Raw genomic sequence first — 23,742 nt, 5'->3', positions numbered from 1 at the left:
TACTTGTTATAAAAATGTCGAAATATCGTGAAGTTATCGAAGAAATTCCAAGAAAACGGTCCCGTCGTAGTGGTTAGGAATCTTAAGTCACTGGTAAACCACCAAAGATGGCGTCTTGTCGAACGACTTCAAAGTGTTCCCTAACCGAAACGATCAGCATAGAGATGTTCAACACGCACGTTTTCAACTTCGAACTGGAAGTTTTGCATCGATTCCGCGCAAAACCCCCCTCCCCATCCGTCAAGCTAGCAACGAAACGATAAACTTTCACGTCCCTCTGGTTCTGTGTCGCAAATCGCCTTTAAAACTCCCGTTTACCTTCCGGAACTTCAAAGTTCCCTTTTATCTTCAACTTTTCCCCGCTTCTGCCACACTCGAATTTACTCGCCAACAGAACCACCACCCCTCGTATACACTGTTGCTATTAGGGAATACGATCTTGGAAAACATTTTCCTGTAAGTTCCGGGACCAAACGCTGAGAAACGTTTCTCTAACACGAATATTAGAATGTTTCCCTCGACCGTTCAGTAAAATACATTTCATGCACCGTGTCTGATGGGTTCGTTTGGTTTAAAGTGTCGCGACTTGTATAATTGGGAAACAGGTTAGCTCTGGGGAGTGGGAAATATCATTTAGTAGGTCCTTTTGGTTGACACAACGAATTTCAAGGGAAGATTTTATGTCACTAATTGTGGAGACGTAATTTCTATAGAGTAATGGAGTTTTCCTTCTCTGCGAAAGCTTTCATTAATCGACCGAATGACCGTCTTTAGTACAAATATTTCCAGACGCCGACGTGAAGGCCGTTGGAATGTCTGCTTCCGTGTATTCAAATATTAAACCTTAAAATGGAAAATCAACAGTTCTTTTATAACGAGAAATAGCTTTTCATTAAACATCGGTTTTACGTCTTAGGCTTTTAATGGGATTCATTATTAACTTGTTTGCTTTGTATATACCAGGACCTTCGATTTAATCTATACATAACGTGTATAAATTTAACCTCTAATAGCTAATCTACGCAATATTTCAATCAGGCGTTGGTATGTTGTAAACCACCTACCTTTTAGCGAGGCTTTACCTTTAATTTTCCTCAGTTTAGAATCTTTTTGTCAACTTACTTATCACAGTATGATTTTTAAAATTTCATATATGTGTTATTTATCTATATTATGTAAAAAACTAACTGTACAAAACCTGCTTCCAGAATTTTTTCGATTTACCAGCCAAACACCGGCTCACTTTCCCAACGCAACTTTGATAAATTTGACATATATTCACAGTACCACAGACGAGGTATAGGAGTAGACATTTCATCCAATGTATTTTTGCGGCCCACTTTTCTGGGGTTACGTACGCCATTTCCATTTTAGTGTCACTACCCACCACAGATTCACCGTTCTCAAAACGTAGAGGTCGCTAAAATCATAGACTTTTTAAGGTGTCGGTACTACAGTTTAGGTGGGCCACCAACTCCCATAAAATGAAAGGTTTATTCTTATACCTCGTCAGTGGTAGTACCTACATACGAAGTTCTCTAACTTCAATTATTCCTCTTCCTTTGTCAGATCTAGATCCACAGGAAAGTTCTCTTTATAAGAACGAAACTCTCAACTCGACACATACCCTAAATACATAGATGGCGATAACCAGTGCTCCCCGCGGCAACTAAAGGTTAAAGTGTCTTCCGGTAGATGGCGTCCACGTCGCGAGCACTTAGCCCGTAGCCGCCCAAGTAGATTCGTGACGCGTAAAAGACGCCCACGATGGCTCTCTGTCTCTCTCCCTGTGAAAATAAGTTCGTAACAGGTTTTCGTCGTCGTAGTTCCCCAGCCTTCTTTCGCCCGCGGGACACGGATTTTCGAAGCTGCCACCCCGTTTCTCCCTTTAATCACCGCGAGACTTCTTCCTCAGTTTCCGGTTTCAACCCCTCGGTTCTCCTCTCTGCTCTTGATCCCCGTTTTGTTCGGGGCGGGGGAGGAAGGGTCGTTTGTTCTTTTCCCCGGAATCTCGTCCGATCGTCAGGTCTCCAAAAGCGACGGGCTCGCGTACCCGAAGAAATTGCATCATTTGGAGAGCACTATCGGTCTTGAAAAATGAGGGAGGAATCGAGAACACGTCCCGGAAAGAAGGTTTCCGTGACACGTGCGTTTTGAGCCCTCTTTTCTTCGAGACTCTTTGTAGCTGCATCAATTTTCAGGCATTTCACTGCTGCTGTAAGCCTCTGGTCTGAATGGTATATGAGGTGGGATTATTTATTATTAAATATTCGATTGAAAAATAGTTAATGATATATATAATATAATGTTATCTACGGAGGATTCATTTTAAGGGGGTCCACGATATTTCAGCCGTTTAATTTAAATTGGCAACGTATAATCGTACACAAATATTTCGAAAGTACATTTTTTTCACAGGGAACCCAAGATGACCTTGGGTTTCTGTTAAATAGAACTATATAATTTTTCTCCATTATACCGTAGAGGACGTTCAAATGAATTCAACCAGTACAGAGTAGGACACTTTTATTCACACAATACTAAATTTACAGCAGTTGAAGTGGAACGAATGCGATGGCCCTCGGAACAGCTGAAGCGTAGCGAGCTTCGATTTTGTGCTTCTTTTTGTTCTACTACTTCAACTGCTGTAAACTGAATATCATTTGAATAAAAATTCCATGTTCTGTACTGGTTGGATTCATAACTTTTTTTTTAATTACATTGTCGCAGGCAGCAGAGAAATCGTGAATTCCGTTTAGAGTAAACACTCTGTATATTGGCAATATTTCTATTACATTTATCGATTGTATAACTTGGGACGAATTAAATATTTAATGATAATGGTGGAAATTGATATATGTACATGTTTTTTTATGTATAATTATAGTAATTATGAATTAGAATCAATTTATTTTTGGATAATTTTACATGGACAGACTGTTGAAGGATGAGCTTCAAATGGTTATTTAATGATAGTTCGGTTATGTAGACGTAGCTTAGCAACAATTATACTTGCATAGATTGTTAAGAATAAGTAACTGAGTAGAATCAATTACGTTAATTCGTTGTACCTAACAGAAAATATTAAGTGTATCGTGTAAAATCTGTATCATTTCATTTCATTTCCTATAAACTTCTTACTTCGAAAACAATTTCATGAAATCTGTAAAATTTGATAACTATGTAGAACGATGTTATTTTACGATTCACACTTTCGTTTCTGCCACAAAGATATATCAACAAATAATCTGATTTTCTTCTTTCTATCAGATGAAATTGCATGAATATGACAATTACGAATATCTATAACGTACCTGAACAAAAATTACTTCGTTAACGAGAAGTAAAATTTTAATTAGTTCGCATAATGGTACGAAAATAGAACCAGATCAACAAAACAGATGTAACTTCAAGATATAAATTTCTTCCCATCGGAAAGCAGCAGAATACTTCAGATTTCATGTCGTCGTTATAAAAACACACCAAGAACGTCCATAAATTCGAGTTTAAACGAACAGGAACACCATTTTGCGTTTCAGTATCGAGGAGACATCTCCCGGATTGTAAATTCGAGGGAACTTACGATCTTCTTCGAGAGGTACATTTTTATTTATAGACCGGTACGACTCGATTGCTAGCCTAACTGCGCTCGAAGAGGCAGCGTTAACGATAAGTGGCCCTCCGCGATCGATATTAACAACCCTGTCGAGTTGGAAATTGCTTCACGAGGCCGGTTGACTGTTCGATAACAGAAACTCTGAGAAATTTGAAGCATCCGTCGAAGTTCTGCCTACCGAAATATTAAACACAATTTTATTCGAAATTCTGCGAAAAATAAATGCTGGAATTCGTATTGCATTTTGTTTTCTCGTGGAGACGACAATAGTTGAAACATGAATTTTCCGTGTAGATAGAGTAATATCGCTGGAATATAGGTGTTCTGCGTTTCATTTCTAATTTTCTTTCATTTAGATACAAAAGAAAAAAAATATAGAAATATCATCCAAAATTATTGGGTCATATCCCATGCAACATGAAAGTTATTAGCGAAAATTATGTTATCGATTATACGCAAAATCATTCGTTGCTGCCAGATGTTATTTGAGAAATATACTGTGGATGTTGATGTGAAATTTATAAGAATGAAAATTGAACAAACTTTTATTCGGTACACTGGGAGTATCAATAAATTAGTAGCGGCATGTAAATAATGCTAATGTTTTCCAAGTTAGAAATTACAAATGCATACATATCCGTGATCTATTAATAACAAATTCATCTTCTATCCATACAGGTATTAACATAATTTGTACTAACCTTTCGCATATTTGAGACTACAGTAATTAAAAATGTATGTTAGCTGCAACGCATGAAAAGGCATCATGTAGCTCAAAGAAACTGCTGAAACTAAGTCTTTTACACAGATAACAAGCTACCAAACAAAAAAACGGAAAATTAGTGACGGAATCCTTTAGACTGTGATATATAATAACCGTTGAAACTGTTGAAGATTTTTTTCGATTAAAGCACGTTAAACCCAAGATTAAATTCGATTAAAAACGTGTAAATACTATCTGATTTCCCTAAATAAATGTAATAACAAGTACTACAATATAACCGAACAGGAATTTTTAGATTAGCAAATATAGGAAATGAAAGCGAATAATTCAGGAGTAAGTACAGATAAAAAAATTAGCTCAGATTGCTCACTCATAAAATGAATAAAAACGTTAATTAGTAAAAGTCATACGAAGGCTAATTTAAAAGAAAATAACGTTTCTTTTATGTAATTTTCTGCACACTATTATAAGAACATCGAGGTTCGTTTGTCTGACTCCAGAATGGCGCGTACTTTAATTAAACCCCAAGTATGAAAAAATTTCAATTTAGAACGGGAATCCTGAATTTCAGGTGGAATCTCCGTACAGCTATGCAAATATCACGCAATTTCGTGACACTGCCACACTCGTTTATTACACTTTACGCGGGGGGTTGCGTGTCGCGTGACAAATGAACCGCGGCCAGATATGATACACCGTGATAAAAAACGAGCATGGAACGCCGAGAGTCGGGGAGGGATTCGTGGGTAAAAACCTCCAGGATGGAATTTCGTAATTCATCACGGTGACTAGAGAACATCGACTGTGCCTCGTGATGAGTACGCGAACAAACTGTTTCGAATATGTTCGATGTAAACATCTGGCGAGGAGTTTAAACAGTTCAAACAAGATCGGTTTCCAACTTATCAAACAGGTTGATATAACGTTTCAAACAGTTTGACGATGCATTTTTAAGAAAGATTGCAGATAATTTGACGAAATGTTTCAATCGGTTTGATGAAACGTTTGAAATAGTTTGATACAACGTTCCAAGTAATTTGATGAAACGTTCCAAACAGTTTGATAAGACGTTTCAAATAGTTTGATAAAAAATTTGATTGCACCTTTCAAACAATTATGATGAAATGTTACAGTCGGTTTGATGAAACGTTGTGACGCCCCCGAAGCATGACACAGAAAATTACATTGCATGTTAGGTCTATCCTTATATCTCGTCTGTACTGAAACCGTTCAAACTCCCTCGTCAAAAAAAAAAAAACACGTTTGAACATTTTGATTACCCAGCACTGACCGTGCCAAGCTTTCTTTCGGACCGTGCTCCCTGGGTGAATCATGTTTCCCGAAATACTCGAGATCGTTCTCGAAATCGAATTGTAACCGCGAGGGAATGTTGGCGAAACTGGTTCAATGAAAATGTTTACGTGGCACAAGAATTGGAATGTCGACACACTGTTTTTCTAGGACAATGTTTTCTTTGGATGTAGTGATGGATCTTTTGGAGGTGAATGTAATTTTTAAAGTGAAAATATTAGGTGTATAAATTAATTAATGGCCCCAATAATTAATTATTAACGTACAACCGCCATCATGTTTTCGTCAGAGATTTCATCAACTACCCGAGAAATGGCATAAATGTGTAGAAACTGATGGGGAATATTATCAAAACAGGACTGTATTTTGGTTTTTTGTAAATAAACAACAAATCTATGAAAAGTAGGCCACCAATTAATTTGTATACCTAATAATTTTGACATAGACAATGGATTACTTTATGCTTTTTATTTAGTCGTACGTTCTTCTTACTGATTTTAACTATACTACAACACCTTACCCATCGATCAACAGGATAGAGAAACATTTAAATTATAACTGCTTTTGACTTTCATACTTGCCAATATTACAACAGAATCCACGTTGTTCAAACCAACATTACCACACGATGTGCCCCATAAATATTATCAGAAGCAATAATTTCACGCGTCAAGTAAATAGAATAGATAAACCAACTTTAACACGTTGACTGACACGCTATTTTTGGGAAGCCGGTCCCTGACGCCACGATCATATTTCATTCCTGTCTCAGGACACTAGCAGCATACCAACTACATTTATTCGCTACGAATTAACTCGTACAAGACTTTTAATAGTAGACAATCATGTACGAGTATACTCGTAGTGAGCACCTGTAGAAAACTTTCAATGACGAATTATCTAGTTGGCAGTCAATCTGTTAAATAAAAATAATTTTTTTCAAATAAAGTATTTCAATCAAACCCAGATTAAGGTTTCTTGTAGCTCAAGGCTTTTAAACCCTCGTGGGCCCCTTTGGTTTAATAGCGTGGGGAGAGGGCACAAAATGTTTGTAACGCAACATATAATGAACTACATAAATCTTCAACAATTGAAATTTATTCTAAATAAAATGAAATATCATTTAATCCTAACGAAGGCTTGATTATAACGATCAATGCTTCGTTATGTTTTAATAACTTTAATACGATTTATTTCTACATTTAGTGCAATTTTTAGGTATTTCAAAAGGGAAACTTTATCGTAAATTGAGTATTAAGAAAGTTGATTTTTAAACAAAATGTGCGATTTCGTTGACGCGTGTCCGTAGAGATAGGAGTATAAGAAATGTCCGTAAACCTAATGTTAAGGATCACGATCTGATATTCTAATGAGTTTCCGTTTGTTTGCAGTGGAGAAGGGGGTCCTAGACCAAAGCGGCGAAAACCAGCAGGTGATCGAGAGGTGTTACCCTCTCCCGCCTCAAAACACGCTGATGCTCTCGGAGCTTCCGGAACCGCCGATTCCACTGAGCGAGATCGGGCCCATTCCGCCCCCGCCGATGTTCAGTTCTTCGAGTCCTACTCTGTTACTGGCCAAGCAACGACAGATACGGAATCCATTGTCGTCGGATTACGAGGACGAAGGTACATAAAAAACGATACATGCCCGTTTTTATTTATTTCCATTCAACCCTTTACGTACTACGCATCGCTAATAGGGATTTGCCGTGAAGTGAACAAATATTTCATCCTTTGTTATATGTGAAAACGCCCCTTAATGGATTATGTGTGTTTGAAGAGATATGAAAATATTGTTAGAATGAAAATTTAATGGCTTTCTGTGGTCTATAAAACTATGCAATGAAATTGTTAATCATTTGGTTATCCATTTATTTATTTATTTAAACGATACATTTTTAAGAATTTCATGGCACAGTTTTCTTAACCACGGAAACCCATTCAACTTTTATTCTAACAATTTTTTTATATCTACCGTAGTTTTCAAGATATATAGGAAAATGGGAAAACACACATTATCCATTAAGGGGTGTTTTTACCCTATAGAATCAAAAAGTAGCAAAAAGATGCCTCATTCTTCAGATGGGGGCCCCCACATACCTGCAGTTTCAAAATATTGAAATTTTTTAATTATCGTAATTCCCTTGTGAGGCTGGCTGACCATACGTCGACTTGATCCTCTGAATTTTCTTGCAGAGTATATTCCCACAATTCTTATTTGCTCAGTTACAATCTACAAAATTCCTTCAATTCCACAGTGTTATTCAACAATGTTTCCGGTATTCTAGAACAGAGTTTCTCAACCTATAAGTTGCAAGACAATATCATGTCGCGTTAAATTTTTAATGGGTAGCAAAATAATAACTGCTACTTTGTACCAAATAGAAAAACAGCCTGTTTTATATAAAATTATTAGTCTTGCATGTTTTTATAGTTAAATATAAGTAAGGAAGAATGAAATTGTAGTGTATTTGTTGTAAATCAAAATTCATCTGAATTGCTCTCAGTAGGAATGTACTGAATCTTACTATTCACATGTAAAATTTATTCTCAAATATACAGAATTTTAGTTATTTATATAATACACACTGATACCAATCTACCACCAAGTTTTGAAAAATGTTATATTATGATAATTTAGGTCGCGGTACCGTTATAAACAAATATGTTGAGTCGCGCGGTAAAAAGGTTGAGAAACGCTGTTCTAGAATATCCCTGGTATTTTACAATCGCATTTGACAATATATCTTCCGTTCTACATCCGTCTGTTCTTTGTCGATTTCAGAAGACGAGGAAGACTTCGACGTGGAGGAAGAGGACAACATGTACGTGCTCCGAATGGCTCAGCCGGATCCTGCGATCGACACGTCCAGGGTCGAGGAAATCCCAGCGAAGGAGCCTAAATTTCATGCGGTGCCCCTCAAGAGCGTGCTGAAGAAACGAAGTTCCGGAAGTGGACCGGGGACGCCGCAGAACACTCCAACGCAGGAGAACAGGCCGTTGACGCTTCGTCAGGAGCTACACGCGTCGTTCAAGTTAGTGGAATCACAATTCTCACGTCAATCTTTTCATTCAATATCGAAAGACTCGATGACTTCACAATTTCTTCGAAGCAGTGCATCCGCTGAAGTAAGGTCCGATCAACAATTAAAAGAGCCAGTGAAAAGAAAGAAATATGTTGACTCTTTTATTCCCAAATTACTTAAAAATTACCAAAGAAATATTTTTTTATATTTTTGTATATATTAGACGACATACAAATGATTCACAAAAACATTTTAACATTTTGGAAACTGTCTAATAGCATTTTTCATTTGTTACCATTTGACAACTTTTTCACTTTTATCACAGTTATATACAGGGTGTTCCGCTTAAAACGGGCCACCTAAATATCTTCTCTATCTGTGATCATACCAGAAATATTTTTTACGTAATTTAAATGGTTTCAAGAGGCGAATCGAATGACGGCAAACATTTTTTATTGGTTTTTTCGAGGTCACCGATGTTTTTTTACGTATATACACATAATTTTTCTTGTACGTTATAGCCAACATTATTATGCATTTATCCATATATAGTAGTATGATCTTGAAATGACCCTGAACTTTAAAAATGTTTAATTTACTTATATAATTTGTTCCACCATCTGATTCGTTTCTTGAAACCATTTAAATAACGTAACAAATATTTCTCGTATGAACACAGATAGAGAAGATATTTAGATGGCCTGTTTTAAGCGAAACACCCTGTATAATAATTCTCATCGTAATATTATTATTCGCAACAAAACCCAATATTTCTTACCTTTAATCAATAAACCTTCTTGACATGTATGAAAGAAAATTCCAGTTTTGTAAGTTTCTATTTTATTTGTAACGATGCTCAACACTTAAATTCCATCAAATGAATAAGAGAAAGAACCAACAATGTCTTACTTTATCCATAAGATTTTAAATGTACATTTAAATTTGTTCCATACCATTTATACAAGACCAGAAGATTCTATTATATACTCACAGATATGAAAAAATACATAATACTAATATTTTATTGCATAATTTAGAATACGTAGTCATATGGTAACAGTGAGAATGAAAGGGTTAAATGACGCCGAAGATGTACACATTACGTTTCCGTTTCAGTTTTCATTTTTCCTCAGAACAGCCATGTATCCGGTGACTCGTGTCCAGGACTGCATGTAGGTATTGTTCAGCATAATTCAACATTTTTCTTTCTTTTCACTGTCTTTTTTTATTTGCTAACCGGACCTTACATTGTGGATGTGTTTCGTATCATACAGGGTGTACAAAAAAACAGTCGAAGGCCTTAGAGGCTTATAGTATTCACCGAGTGGAGTAAAAAATGTCTAATAAACGTAGTCCCTAAAATCAAATCCTATCGGTGTAAAATTAACTTTCACATTTATGAGCGTTCGATATTGTAAGCGAGTCTCTATGCAACATTATTAAATGTATAAACAAAAATGTTGTTTACAAGTACATTAATTCAAGTTTGCATGACAACAGACAATACAATGAATTTGAAATGAAATAAAATTTTAATGAATTAGAAGTAATATGAAATGAAATCGTAACGAAATAAAAGTTGAATAAAATAGAATTAAAATAAAATGGAATTTATATAAAATAGAAGGAAGACGTATGGAACATCTCTAACCAATGGAAAAACAAACTTTCGTATTTGTTTTCAAAATAACTCTTTTTAGAACGTATGTTGACTAGACATTTATTTGCACAATTCGGTGAATACTATAAGCACCTGAATTCTTAGACAATTTTTCTTTGAACACCTTGTATACAATTTCAGCGTCTTCGTTAACGATCCAGAAAAAGTCAACGAGCCTTTCTATCGTCGGAAATACAGGACTCTGTCGCGAAGTTATTGGGCTTCCTTCAAGGTTCGAAGGCGTCGGAACCGACCAACGGGATAATTGCCATTCTCGATTCGATTCTATTCCCAGTTTAAACGTCTCCCTCTCGGACGGTTTTAATGGACGACGGTGAAAGACCGTGACGATTCCGGGAGTTTAATTACCACGGGCTTTAATGAAAACGTCTCGAAACCCTGAAGAGGCCGGCTGGTCTGGAACATCGTTCTTCACCTTCTAGACTTGTCATTTCGTTCACGCCCACGTGCATCGTCTCTTCCCTGCATTCTCTCTCTTCTCGCTCTTTTTCTCTCAATTTCTACCGATCATTTCTGTTCAGATCGGACCCAGCATCGCGCTCGTTTCGGTTATTTTACGCTCGATGTGCATACTTTGGTAGACTCCGTTTTTTTTTTTTTTTTCGGAGAAGTGAATTTCGGTGTTTCGAATATGATATCGCTGTTTGGCATGGATTGTGGCGCAACTAAGAAAATGTAAATTTTAGGGAAGGGGCTTTATAAAATTTACATTCGTGAAACTAATAAGGGAACTTATGTAGGAGGCAATTTTCCAAAAAAATATTTGACACGTATTCCTTTTATCGGCCATGGTCCATATTGAGGGGGTGATAACAGGAAATTAGAGAGAGTAGGAAAAAGTTATTTTTTTTAAGAATTGTGCGTTTTTGAATGGGAATTTAGTTAATAAGAAAAACGAAGACAAAACTATTAGTTTAAATGATATATTAAGTATTTGAAGTTTTGGTTTAATTTTCTTATGTGACTAAATTCCCCATTCAAAAATACACAATTTTTAAAGAAAAACTTTTTCCTAATCTCTATAGTTTCTGAGATCTTCCAAAAAATATATTTTCATCCCTCAACTTTGAGGGCTGTTTATCACCCTCTCAGCATGGACGATAGCCGATAAAAGAATACATATGAAATATTTTTTAGCGAACTATCTACCGTAAAAATTTCATTAAAGTCGGCGTGTGCAGATTCGGTATATTCCCTTGTAAGGCAAGGTTGATAGCGCCATAATTACCTTACGCCGCAAAACTGATAGAATTACAAAATATTCCATTTTACATAATAAAAATACAAACACAACGTAGACTTTGGTATCCAATAGAATCAAATTTAAAATTGTTTAAGTTATACCACTATTAATACCAAGCAGCGATATCTACTTCTAATGGTATGTACCTACCCCTGGCAGATAGTATTTCAATCAAACGAGCATTTAATCGATCAGATACGGAAGGGATCGAGAACGATGCTCCACATAAACCGCGCATACTTCCATCACCATGTATCAGTCACGAGTAAAGTGTCGTATTTTTCTTATGCTTAACCAGAAGGCCAGCGTTGAGGCCTAGGATGAGAATATGGTAATTGGGCATTGCTCTAACTAAGCATGCGCGTGAATAAACACAGTATATGTATATATATGTATAATGTAAACGTATATGTACATATAAATATTTGTCTTATCCACGGCGTTTGATCGCAGAGAATAAGACAATGTCTTATCTAGTCTCTCTCTTTGTCACACCACACCCAAACTCTTTTATCACCCTGTTATCAACATTTTCCACCCTTCTCTCTTTCTCTCTCTCTCTCTCTCTCTCTGTTTTTCTCTGTGTGTGTCAGCGTGACGAGCGCCGTGAGCATGGTAAAAACTTGCGACCTTAAGCATGAGAAAACCTTAGGGAAAACCCATTGTACGAATTATCACCTACGCTTCACCACGTTCCATTCAGATCTTTTATCACGCCTGAGGAACCTCGAACCATCGATCGACGAAAACGAGGATTCTCGATCCCACGACGACGAAACGAGCTTCCCACGACAGGCTCGGTTCGTTCCGGTGTAATTTAACAAGAGATCAGGATATATCCTGATGCTTTATTTTGTATTCTTTTTTTTTATTTTCATCGTGTCACCTATGATTCGAATTCTGCGACGAAATCGAGGGAGAAAGACTTCTTTCTCGTATAGTTTCTTTTTTTTTTTTTTTTTTGGAATGTGAGATTATGGTGGCGTCAGATCACGTTTTTTACTACATTTTTGCACGAGGTTATTCGAACCTTTTGATTACTGTAATATTGATAAATCCTTTGTGCTGTTTATATTCCTGTTATCGTTGTGTATACTGTACATGTCTATTATTATGTCTTGATTTTTTACGGTTTTTATTATTGGCTTATGTATGTGTTTCAACCCCTATTGATATTTTTGTACAGAGTCAGATGAAATCTGATTGCAGAAGATTTTTGGCCTTTAATATTATTCCTCCCCGTTAAAAACCGTGTTTTTTCTTCAGAATTTTCGATTATACAGGATGTTTTATACTTCAGTAATCAAGCTACGCCATTACGTTCTGTTAATAGACATAGGAAAAAATTTTGTGTAAATGTTTGTTCGAAAACGCTGTATTAAAATGTCATAACTACGATATTAAATATGAAGATTTGCTACTTTCAATTTACAAAATTCATTCGCGTTTGTGGTAATACTAACAAAGAAATGCAAATTTTTAAACTTTGGTTTATAGAAAAAGGCATTAACCCTTTCAACGCTAAGATGTTCGATGACGTGTGTGTATTGTACGCTTACTGGCTGCGATAAAGCATGCGTTAAGCTGGATAATTTTTCACAATATGAGTTCATAATGTGAATTTACAGCACACGGTGAACAAGTTTTCAGAATTTATAACATACATTCATAACGTTGAAAAGGTTAAACGGAAATTTCTTTTTCCTGTTAACCCGCTAATTGCACTTTTCTACACCAGTGAATACCTATTTTATCACTTTAGTGACAATATTTGGAACATTTCTTGACGATCGGCAGTACGAAACTTCTTCAAATGACATCGAAACATTAGAAAAACAGTGTTACTCTAGCTACTACATAGTGCCGTTATTTATCGTGCGCAAATAAATTGTTTATAAAAACAATAGATATATTAAGAAATTTTTCAAATACTAATGTTTAAAATTGGTTCTTGATTTTATTAAAAAAAATGTTTGTACAAAATACTAAAAAGATGCAATGAGCAGGTTAAAAGTATTTTGTCAATTTACAGGAAGGACGTTATTAGCATGTTTTAAGTTTTTTTTATTTTAACAGCTTATTCGAACCTTGCACATTTTTTTTATATTTCTATTTATAGAACATACTGTCCACATACGATCGCATAACTGTATAAATATCCTTCCTTTCACCCTTTTAATAATAACGACGATTATCTCCACATTCGCTCTGTATTAATTCACGCCTGTAATATATTAATAGATCGTTGATCTCACGAAAACGATAACAGACAGAGTCCAGTTAGCGTTAGTTTCGATTTCCATGCAGAAAAAAAAAGATCGTCGGCGAAACACCAAAGGAAACGGGAACAGTTTTTCTCTCTGCATATATTATCAAAGCAATTCTCGACAAATTCTGAACGCGGGGGTAAAAAGAAAAAAAGAAAGGATTCACGTCGCGAAGAGAACAGTTATCTGCGTCGACGTCGTTGATAACCCAATTCGGAACGACGTCGGAGTCGGTTTCAGAGCCCCGCAAGTTGCTTCTGTTATCTTCATCAACGTCATACCGTGCATTCTCCACCCTTCTACCACCACCACCCCCTCTTTTGTCACTGGCGTTGTTTCATCCCCTCCATGTGCATCTCGTACTTGAAAACGTAGTGTGTAGAACATTGGTCGACGGTAGCGTCGACCAGCAATGGTCGGGTCGAAGGAAGAATCGATTCGAGGGAAATTAAGCGAGGGAATTTAATCAGTCCACCACCATACCATTTGAAAAAATTAAATTTTATCGCGTTTCTGGTAACTTCTAATGTTTCATATTCGTGACATGGTAATTACTAGACTGCGCTTGATGTTAAAAAACAATAAAATAGAATATTAATATTTTCTAGACAATTCTCTAATAGAAGGTTCAAGTATTTTTATGAATTTTTTAAGTTAAGGAATCTTTTAACTTTTTACTGTAACGCTTATGGGGTTAAACCGCTTTGTTATGCTCATAAAATGCTGTATTTTTGGCAATTTGTGTATAAGAGACGAAACGACTTTTTTCGATCAAATATTTTCAATAAAGACAGAGATGAATGAATAGTAAAAGCAAATATAGCAGTTGAAAGTGTACCATATATGTAGTAGGTGATTTCTGATGAGCAGGTTTCTGAAACAAAATTTGATTAATGGAATATTAAATAAATTTAAGTTGTCCAGCGACCAACGTACGATTTTTTTCTTATGCGTACATAAAAAGCCATTTTCTTGCAAAGAAAATAAAATTTCTGCATCAAAGCGTTGTCATTTCGTTATTTTTTTAACTTATATTCATTTAATACTCCACTGGTCGAATATCATTCCAAAAGTATTTTTGTCATTTTGAAATAAATTGCCAAAAATGCCATATGTTTTTTTAACACATCAAGGTGGTCTAACCCCTTAAGTCAATGTGATTCGTTTAATTTCATGTTATCAAACATATCGTTTAATAACATCAGCAGTTTAGTAATTATGTTACTGATTTTACTGTCATTCAGAAGTTCTTAGTCATTCATGTTTGTTTCAACGAGATCTAGATAAATTTCTCCAGAAAATGGTGGTCTTCCAAGTCGATCCTTTCGACGATCCGATAATAATCAGATGAACGTACTAATATTTTACCATTTTTCCTCGACGATTATTTCAGTAGTCGACCGGTCAGGTTCGGTCTCGCTTTACCGTGCACGTTGGAGAACAAGGAGAACGCGAGGCCGTACGTAATCAGGGAGGATGTCGATGGCGACTCTGGCGACGGACAAGTACATTACAGGGACGATTACGACGATGAAAAAAGTAAGTGTTCAATGTTTTCGCTTGTACTATGACCTTAAGGTGAATGGACCAATGAACGAACACTTAAGAGATTTTATAACTATTAAAGCCGCCTTTTAAATGAGCATACTATTAATAAATATTTGGAAAATAAAAATTAGATTGTTTAATATCTGCAACTTTTTATAACGTACAGATTTCAATTTGAAAAAATGGGAAAAATGTAATCAATTAAATTAAATGAAATTATATGTAGGAAAAACATGACAAGTCCTTTTTTGTTGATTTTCTAATTTTTGTGTCATCTAATAGCTAATAAGGTATATGTACTTTAATATGACGGTTGAAAAGGGGAACAACCTGTCAAGTCCAAAGATATAAATCTTTTAAAAATAGGTGTACCGAAAGATAACATGACATGTCCAAGTGAAACAAGGTAATAATGTGATAAGTCCACTAGAAAGTTGATTTAAGAAGTTAAATGACAAATTAAAAATAACCTAAGAAATGGTTATTTAAACCACTAATTATTAAGATGGCAGAGAGCTGATAAGCAAAGTTTTGTCAAAAAAATACCGAGGGCATAACTAATTTTATGACAATATTTTTTTAAATTTCCTTATAACTATAATATTTAAAGATATGTCATGAGAATAAAAATTTTCGTATTCAGTTTAACACTAGAAAAATTTATAAATTACTAAATTCTTCGCTTTCATATCGTAATAAAAGGTGCAAAAGATCTGAGAAAATGTATTGTCATAAAATTTTAATCATCGTTGTAAGAGTGTGTTGACGTCATTTTGACTTGCTTGGTACTTCTAGTGTTAATTGTACACTAAAGTATTCTCAAAGTTTCAAAGAGATTGATGTAATAATTTCTTCACAAAAAATTCCCAAAAATCAATTCATTGTTAGCCTGTTTACACCGGATTCCCCTTTAAGTTGAGGGAATGAGGGACGTATGAGAGTTAATTTACTTCCGGTCTAAGTTAATTCAAGGAATAGTTATACAACAATCAATTGAACAGTACACAAGGGTTAAAATTACTCTCCTACAAAATAAAAACTGAAAATGTGACTTATCACGTTTTCCCCAGTGGTCTTCGTACAATTTCAATTTCCCCAAGGGCCAAGACCTTCACCGAAACCCAAACTCGCGAAGGGAGCAACGAAGAGCAACCACGGTTCGTTTGCGAAACAGCTTCGAATCATCTATCGCGGACCGTACTAATTATACCACGGGACGCGATACGTTTATATCGCGCACACAAATACACGATCGTCACGCAGACACCTCGAAGGTTATATTAATCCCCGAAGATAGCTGGCGCGCAGCTCAGTGTGTTCATGGTCGTTATTTTGCCACGGTTTTCCGCGAACCGTTTAGCGCGTCTCTCTCTTTCGAGAGCAGCTGTGAATCGAGAATTCGAGTTACAATAAAAAAAAAAGAAAAAAACAACGTCAATCCGCTCAACGAAACTCTTCACGGTTCGAAAAAATTGATTTCTGTGAATAAAAGTGAACGAAACTCTTCTTCGAAACGACAAATCATCTCGATCGATGTTTATCAAGTTCGATCAAAATCGAGACAATTTTCCAATGGTGGATAGAGTGTAATTCTGTGAAATTTTGTCCACGGTGGAGTCGAGAAGATTCTAAAGGGGGTTAAAAGGATATTAAGTGGTAGATCGTCGATAGAGGACACGGCGATGTCACCATGCTGTCGATATGGACCGCGTCGACCCTGTCGATCGCCTGCGCCACGATCGGGCCATGCAAACGCGAGCCACCATTGCGCCGCAGCATCAGCTGCTTCTCTGTCGTCGACGGTAAATCCGCGCTCGAAATAGAATAAAACCGTTTCGACGAAAGATTATTGCGTGCCTCGTCTCGATAATAGCCTCTAGTATTGGATCGGTCGATGTTCGATACGTATGTTACATGCAGACGCGCGTTGTTATGCCGCAGCCGCCGCGCAGTTCAACGCGCATTGTGATCGACGGAAGATTCAGAGCCCGCCGATGATGTCCACTTGCGAGGACATTTATAAGATTTGTTCGTGACGTTCTATAGATTCTAGATAATAAATGTTGGAACTGTGAGGATACTCTAGATTTTCGAGCTTTTTCGGCGAGTCCAGGTGAAATTGAGGATCGAGAAATAAGGGATTGTGGCATTGTGATATTGTTCAGGGTTAAGTGAAACCGATGTGAACGTGAAACTTATATTTAGAGTGATCCGACGCTTTTATGAACAGAGTTGTTATACTCTTTAGATGCCAATTGTATAGATATAATATGCAGATATTTAATGATTTTATTTACGAACAGAGGAACTAAAGAAGAACTTGTTTCGTTTATTAAGGAGTTCTTTGCGATGAGAAGAAAATATGTAGATTCTTGAAAATTCATGAATTATATTTTATTATACTCTGAAGGTTCACGTGTACGATAATTCATAAATTTTAGTAGTAAAATTGGGGTATACTAAGCTGGGGACTTTACAACTTTGTCAGACAACTACCTGAGTTTCTTCAGTAAATGTATCTTTACCGATGAAAAATTATAACATCGGTATATTCGTGATTTATTTCTTGTTGCTCTATTTTACCTGTGCTCAAAATTACTTGAAAAAGTTTCGTGAGTAGACGAAACGTTCTCAGTGGAGGGACAAAGTGGAAGTAGATATTAAGCGGGCTGTGTTCGTGCATGTAAACGACCGACAATATAATTAAGGGACTAATTCTTTTTTTTTTTTTTTTTTTTTTTCAAATTGCAGGCCGGTTGGCAGCAAAGATTGCGCGCAAGGAATCGCTGTCGCTGAAACTCGCCCTCAGGCCAGACAGGCAGGAGCTTATCAACAGAAACATCCTTCAGCTGCAGACGGACAATGAGAGGCAGGAAACGAAGGAGGCAATTGGTGCCAAGCTCATCAGGTAAAAATATTCTCCGACTATTCTTTCGTTTTCGCAACGGATAAAGGGAACATTACGTTTCACGGCTTAATCGAGAAAAACAACCACGAGTAGGAGAGACTCAGGTAGAAAGTTTTTTGGTTTTCATAAAATAAAAAGGTCTATATTTTAGCTAGAGATTTAATATTAATTTAAAGACAGGTGGGAGATTCAAGATTAGTTCTATAGCCCCACTTTGGGGTAAAAAGTAACAACAGAGGGGTAAGGTTGTATCAGAAATAGATTTAGCAGAATTGTGCCCAATGGAAGACAAAAAATAATTAGAACTAGCTAATAGTTGCAAAGAATCAACGTAACATTATAGTTTTCTATTTAATTGGCTCAACACAATATTATTTCTTAATCAATGGGAACTCAACACACCATAAGTTGTCTTTTTAACAACTCAACATTAGCTTCTTAATGAGATCAATTAATTATCATAATTTATTGACTATTTTTTATTATAGCACTGTCTGTTTTATTTAAAAAGTTCTAAGCCTTGTTACAACCTACCCCTGTTACTTTTAACCCCGGTCTCCCTATCTGAAAACTCTGATCCTTGATAAAAAGAAGCTACTTGAGAAGATTTTTAGTGGAAGAGTCTTATCGAACTCAGAAACTCATTCAGTGCATTAATCCTTATGGTTTACGGAGCTTAAAATATAGTTTCAAATACTTCATTGTCGTCTGTCTAAATCTAAAACAATTAATATACAGGGTGGAGCCGAAAAAATAGTACAAGCGGGTAGGACATGATTCCTTATGCAGAAATAAATCGTATGTGGAGAATAAAATTGTTCATTCGGGGCTCAGTATTGCAGAAAATCGATTTTGAGAATTCGTCTATAAAATGCATGTATTTGTACTGGGAATAAGTAGAAACAGAACGTAATGGACAGACGCGGGTGCCAAGTCGAAATCAATTGCACGTGTGTCCAGCAAATTTTCATCTCGAAAATGAAGCGTTAAAACGAAAAAATTTTGTTCTAAATTTTCGACTTATTTTTGCATAAGGAATCACCTGTTGCCCGTTTGTGACATTCTGTCGGCCGCTTCCTGTATAGTTAACACGTTGACTGCCACAGTGAAAAAGGTCGTACATAACCAGACACGATTTATTTCGTTTTTAAGTCATAAATAATCGAAAATACGTTTAGTTAATAGAGGCCGTTAGCCTTCTTTTAAATTATACTGCGATATTAATTTTACGCAGAATTTTGTAACGGTATTTATACCCATTAAGAATCATTAAAAAAATAATTTCAATTACCCATATTTGTGTGACGTGGCAGTCAAAGTATTAAAACATCATAAGAAACGATTATGGTGCAACAGTAACTGTAAAAGATGATTGGCAAAGTATAAAAAAAACGAACAAGGTACAACACTATAGCTACTATAAAATTAACAACGGTATAGTTTGGTACCTTTTAAATGACATAGAAACCGTTTCGCGTCAAATGTATCCCCATGTGTTTATACGTCATCAAAGAACATAATCATCCATTTATCCATCCAACGATCCATCTATCGTCCAATAAAAGAAAATTATAAGCGAAACCGTCTCGTGTGCATTCCTAAATTTAGAACGCCTCCTGAGTGGAACGTGAAATAGAGATGAAAACGATGAAAATCGTGCCGACGTTATTCGAATGATCCTCATTGATCACGTGCATTTAAACGTACGTTGAATCCTCTCGTACCTCGTGCGGCCGTGAATACCATAGTTGCCCATAGAAATGCAAGCCGGAATCGTTCGAGGTATTGATTGCCGGCTGTCGAGTTACCTTTCCACGAATCGACGCACCGCCACGGCTACAGAAGAATCGTGCAATTCCTAAATTTAGGAATATACGAGGAACGCGGGGGTTTGTTTATTCGGAAGCCGGGAGTCCAAGACGTGCGAAATTCCATCACGATTCTGGTCATTTTTAAATCGCCGCGTAGTCTTGAGACGTCCTTTTGGTAGTCGTTTGTCTAATGTGAAAATGTCTGACCATTTATGTATTGTGGTTAAAATAAAAACGAACAACTTTTATTTATAGGGAATATAATCTATTCATTTCTGGAGAAACGTTATTTCTCAACACGATTTCAGACATAGCATACGTAGTTCGTTTTTATTTTAACCATAATTAGAATTGAAAATTTTAAGGTGGCTTTATAGTTATGCCACGCAGATTATAAGGGGGATTCTATTTCCTGTTTACTATACCATCCTGTTTGGTGAATAGAAAGAAATACATTCAATTTCTTTGACTGCCCAGTCATCCTTAATCTATTCATATATCAGCTCCTTCAAATCGAATTTACCTAGTTTTCGATCTATTTAGATGTAATCTAGACCCATCCGGATCTAATCTATCTCAGGCTCGATCTTTCCGGATCGAAAATACCAAGCTTTTCAAACAGTTCAATTCTAATCTATCCAGCCTTCAGTCTATCCAAATATAACACATTCATACCTTATTTTATCCATTTCTTCATACATTCAGACCTCAGCTATCTATTCCTTAATCCTTTCAGCTCGAATTTACCAAGCTTTTCGAACATTTCAAATCTAATCTATCTAACCTACAATTTATCCAAATATAACACATTTATACCTTATTTTATCCATTTCTTTATACATTCAGACCTCAGCTATCTATTCCTCAATCTTTGCAGATCGAATTTACCAAGCTTTCCGAACATTTCAAATCTAATCTTTACAACCTACAATTTATACAACCTTTAATATATCCAAATATAATACATTTATACCTTATTTTATTCATTTCTTTATAATTCAGACCTCAGCTATTTTTTCGACGATCTTTTCAGATCGAATTCATCTAATTCGTAATTTATTCATGCCTGATGTCTATTAACTCCTCAATGTGTCCACATCTATTATAGTTTAGCCGATTAATGTTATGCGCTATTTCATTCCGATCGTGTTATACATTGTTCGCGATGAAAAGCACGAGGCTAGGCCGACTGATGTGTTTAAAGGAGATCACACCGGATCACCAAACGAACAGTTGACCCACGGTGAATCACTTGTTTGTCTCTATGTGGATTTCACCACCCTCCCTCGACCGTCCGTCCCATTTCCTCTCGTCGCTCGAGAAAAGCGGATTAACACCGATAGACTTGCACTGATTCCCGTGACATTGTCATTGCAGGCGGCTGAGCATGCGACCAACCCAAGAGGAACTCGAGGAGCGGAATATCTTGAAAAGTAAGCTTCACCTTTCGTCACTGAATCACTTTTCCACATACACATTAATCCCCTTGAAACTCATACTGATTAATTCTACGAAATAAAAATTGAAAAAGATTGAACTAGATGTAAACAATATCTTTTAACTAATGCACGATAAAAACATGTTAACATGTACACTACCGTCAAAAGATTTGAAAGCAATTATATTTTTTAGTTGAACAAACAATCCTTTATTAATATGTTGAAAGTAAAAGAATGCTTCTTTTTCTAACCACACTTCGCAAAAATTCTTTATTTTATCGAATTTTGCTTATGCGCGTATTCTGTTATTTGTGCGTGTACCATACACCTCTAAGAGTGTCTTTAAAAAAAAAAACAGGATAATTTCAATAAAGGATATGTTGAGAAATTAATAGATAGAATACCCATAATTTGTTTGGAAGTTATTAAAAATAAAATTGGTCATTTCTATAAGGCAAAACTTTGATAATGATAAATTTTGTTTATACGGAAAATTCATTTATTGCAGTCCAGTGATCTATGTTTTTCCAACGCAAGTGTCAGTATAAGTTTGACTGATATAGAACACTAAATTTGAAAAAATATAATCATAAGAAGTCAGGATGTATAAAGTGGAGTCAAACAGTTTAACTTTGAGATTCTTATATGGTGAGGAAAGGAACGATTCAAATTAACTGCAACCTGTCTTGCAGAGCAAAGTCCCGCCGAAGAGAAGAAACAGAAGGAGGAGAAGAAACGATACCTGCTGCGGAAGCTCAGTTTTCGACCGACCGTCGAAGAGCTTAAGGAAAAGAAGGTATGTTTTCTTTCTATTTTCAATATACAGGATGTAACATAAATGTTGTCCGACCCGGAAATGGGGCACTCGGGGGGTGAATTGGAACAACTTTTTTCTTAGCAACAATGTAATCTGAGGCTTCGTTACCGAGATATTAACGAAAAACCGTAATAGTGAATGAGCTTCGTAGTACAAGCGTAGCGCGAATATAAGTATTTGAAAATTTACGGGCGGAGAATACATGGAAAAACAAGGCAAATATGTTATCGTAATATTTTTTGTAGATCATCAGGTTCAACGACTACATCGAAGTCACGCAGGCACACGACTACGACAGAAGGGCCGACAAGCCATGGATGCGTTTGACTCCCAAGGATAAAGCAGCCATTAGGAAAGAGTTGAACGAATTTAAAAGTTCGGAGATGGCCGTTCATGAAGACAGCCGACACCTCACCAGGTATGCATCTGCTAACTGCTTCAAAATTATTCTGAGTAAAATATCACGTTGATCAACTAGAAAAACATGAAAAATAAAAAACTAGTGTCCCTCCTTGGAAAATGATTAGAATGTTAGGTATTTAGTTGTTCTAGTAGTAAAAATACTTTGTTTAATCACAGTGCAACTAAACTAAATGTTTAACGACAGGAATTTTCAACTGTTAAACAAGAAGCAAAATTTTTATTAAATGATATATAAATTAACATTATTAACCTTCTGGGGACGGAGGAGTTCCAAATTCGATTATTAACTCACACAGAAGACTTCTGTACTTATAAGTTTATTTCAATGACTTTTAATTACACACATGAACAGGAACAATTTTCATTGATTTTATTGCATCAATTACATGTTACAGTTTTCTATGAATCGGTGTCTTTCGAACACCAATACGAAGACCTGGTTACCGTCTGCAGGTATCGCAATGACAACCAGACTCCAGTCTTCCCGCCTATTTTAATTCTGTCGATTAGAAAAGAAAAAAAGAAAAACGTTTCTTCGCTTCTTTCTTGTTCATTTCTGTCGAGTTACACACGTAGTTTTTCGTCAAGCCCTTTGTCCCACACCGGAAGTAGACGATAGACACCACAGAAGGTAGCCAATTAGCCGGCTCACTGGCGCACACACTTTAAATGTAACGTGAATTTACTATTCCTTGTTTCGTAATCATTTGTTTTCTATGATATTACAAACATATAGTTGTATGTCCCTTCCCCATATGAACTATATATTCTTCACTATTTTCTGCGAATTCACGCACGAGACGGATGTGTGCACCATTTGATTCCACCCACATACCAGGTGTTTCTAATAAACCGATCAAATTAGTCGATGTAAACGTGTGTTCTATGAGGCGCAAGGAAAAGTTTTTTTCTGTTTCTTCGTTGAAAAT

At 36.1% G+C, this 23,742-nt stretch overlaps 1 protein-coding gene across 1 annotated transcript in view; it reads left to right on the top strand.

Annotated features, from left to right (window-relative positions):
• Positions 1 to 23,742, top strand: part of LOC107190034 (phosphatase and actin regulator 4-like) — a 70,084-nt gene that overhangs the window by 43,373 nt on the left and 2,969 nt on the right. The window contains exons 3-9 of the mRNA XM_015578750.1: positions 7,043 to 7,276; positions 8,436 to 8,685; positions 15,261 to 15,406; positions 18,167 to 18,323; positions 21,512 to 21,567; positions 22,266 to 22,369; positions 22,636 to 22,808. Coding sequence (XP_015434236.1) covers positions 7,043 to 7,276; positions 8,436 to 8,685; positions 15,261 to 15,406; positions 18,167 to 18,323; positions 21,512 to 21,567; positions 22,266 to 22,369; positions 22,636 to 22,808 — 1,120 coding nt within the window. The remainder of the gene's footprint in view (positions 1 to 7,042; positions 7,277 to 8,435; positions 8,686 to 15,260; positions 15,407 to 18,166; positions 18,324 to 21,511; positions 21,568 to 22,265; positions 22,370 to 22,635; positions 22,809 to 23,742) is intronic.

Source organism: Dufourea novaeangliae, unplaced genomic scaffold, assembly GCF_001272555.1.
Source record: "Dufourea novaeangliae isolate 0120121106 unplaced genomic scaffold, ASM127255v1 scaffold172, whole genome shotgun sequence".
Taxonomy (NCBI): domain Eukaryota; kingdom Metazoa; phylum Arthropoda; class Insecta; order Hymenoptera; family Halictidae; genus Dufourea; species Dufourea novaeangliae.
Note: the sequence above shows the minus strand (reverse complement) of the source record. Positions and strands in the feature narration are given on the sequence as shown.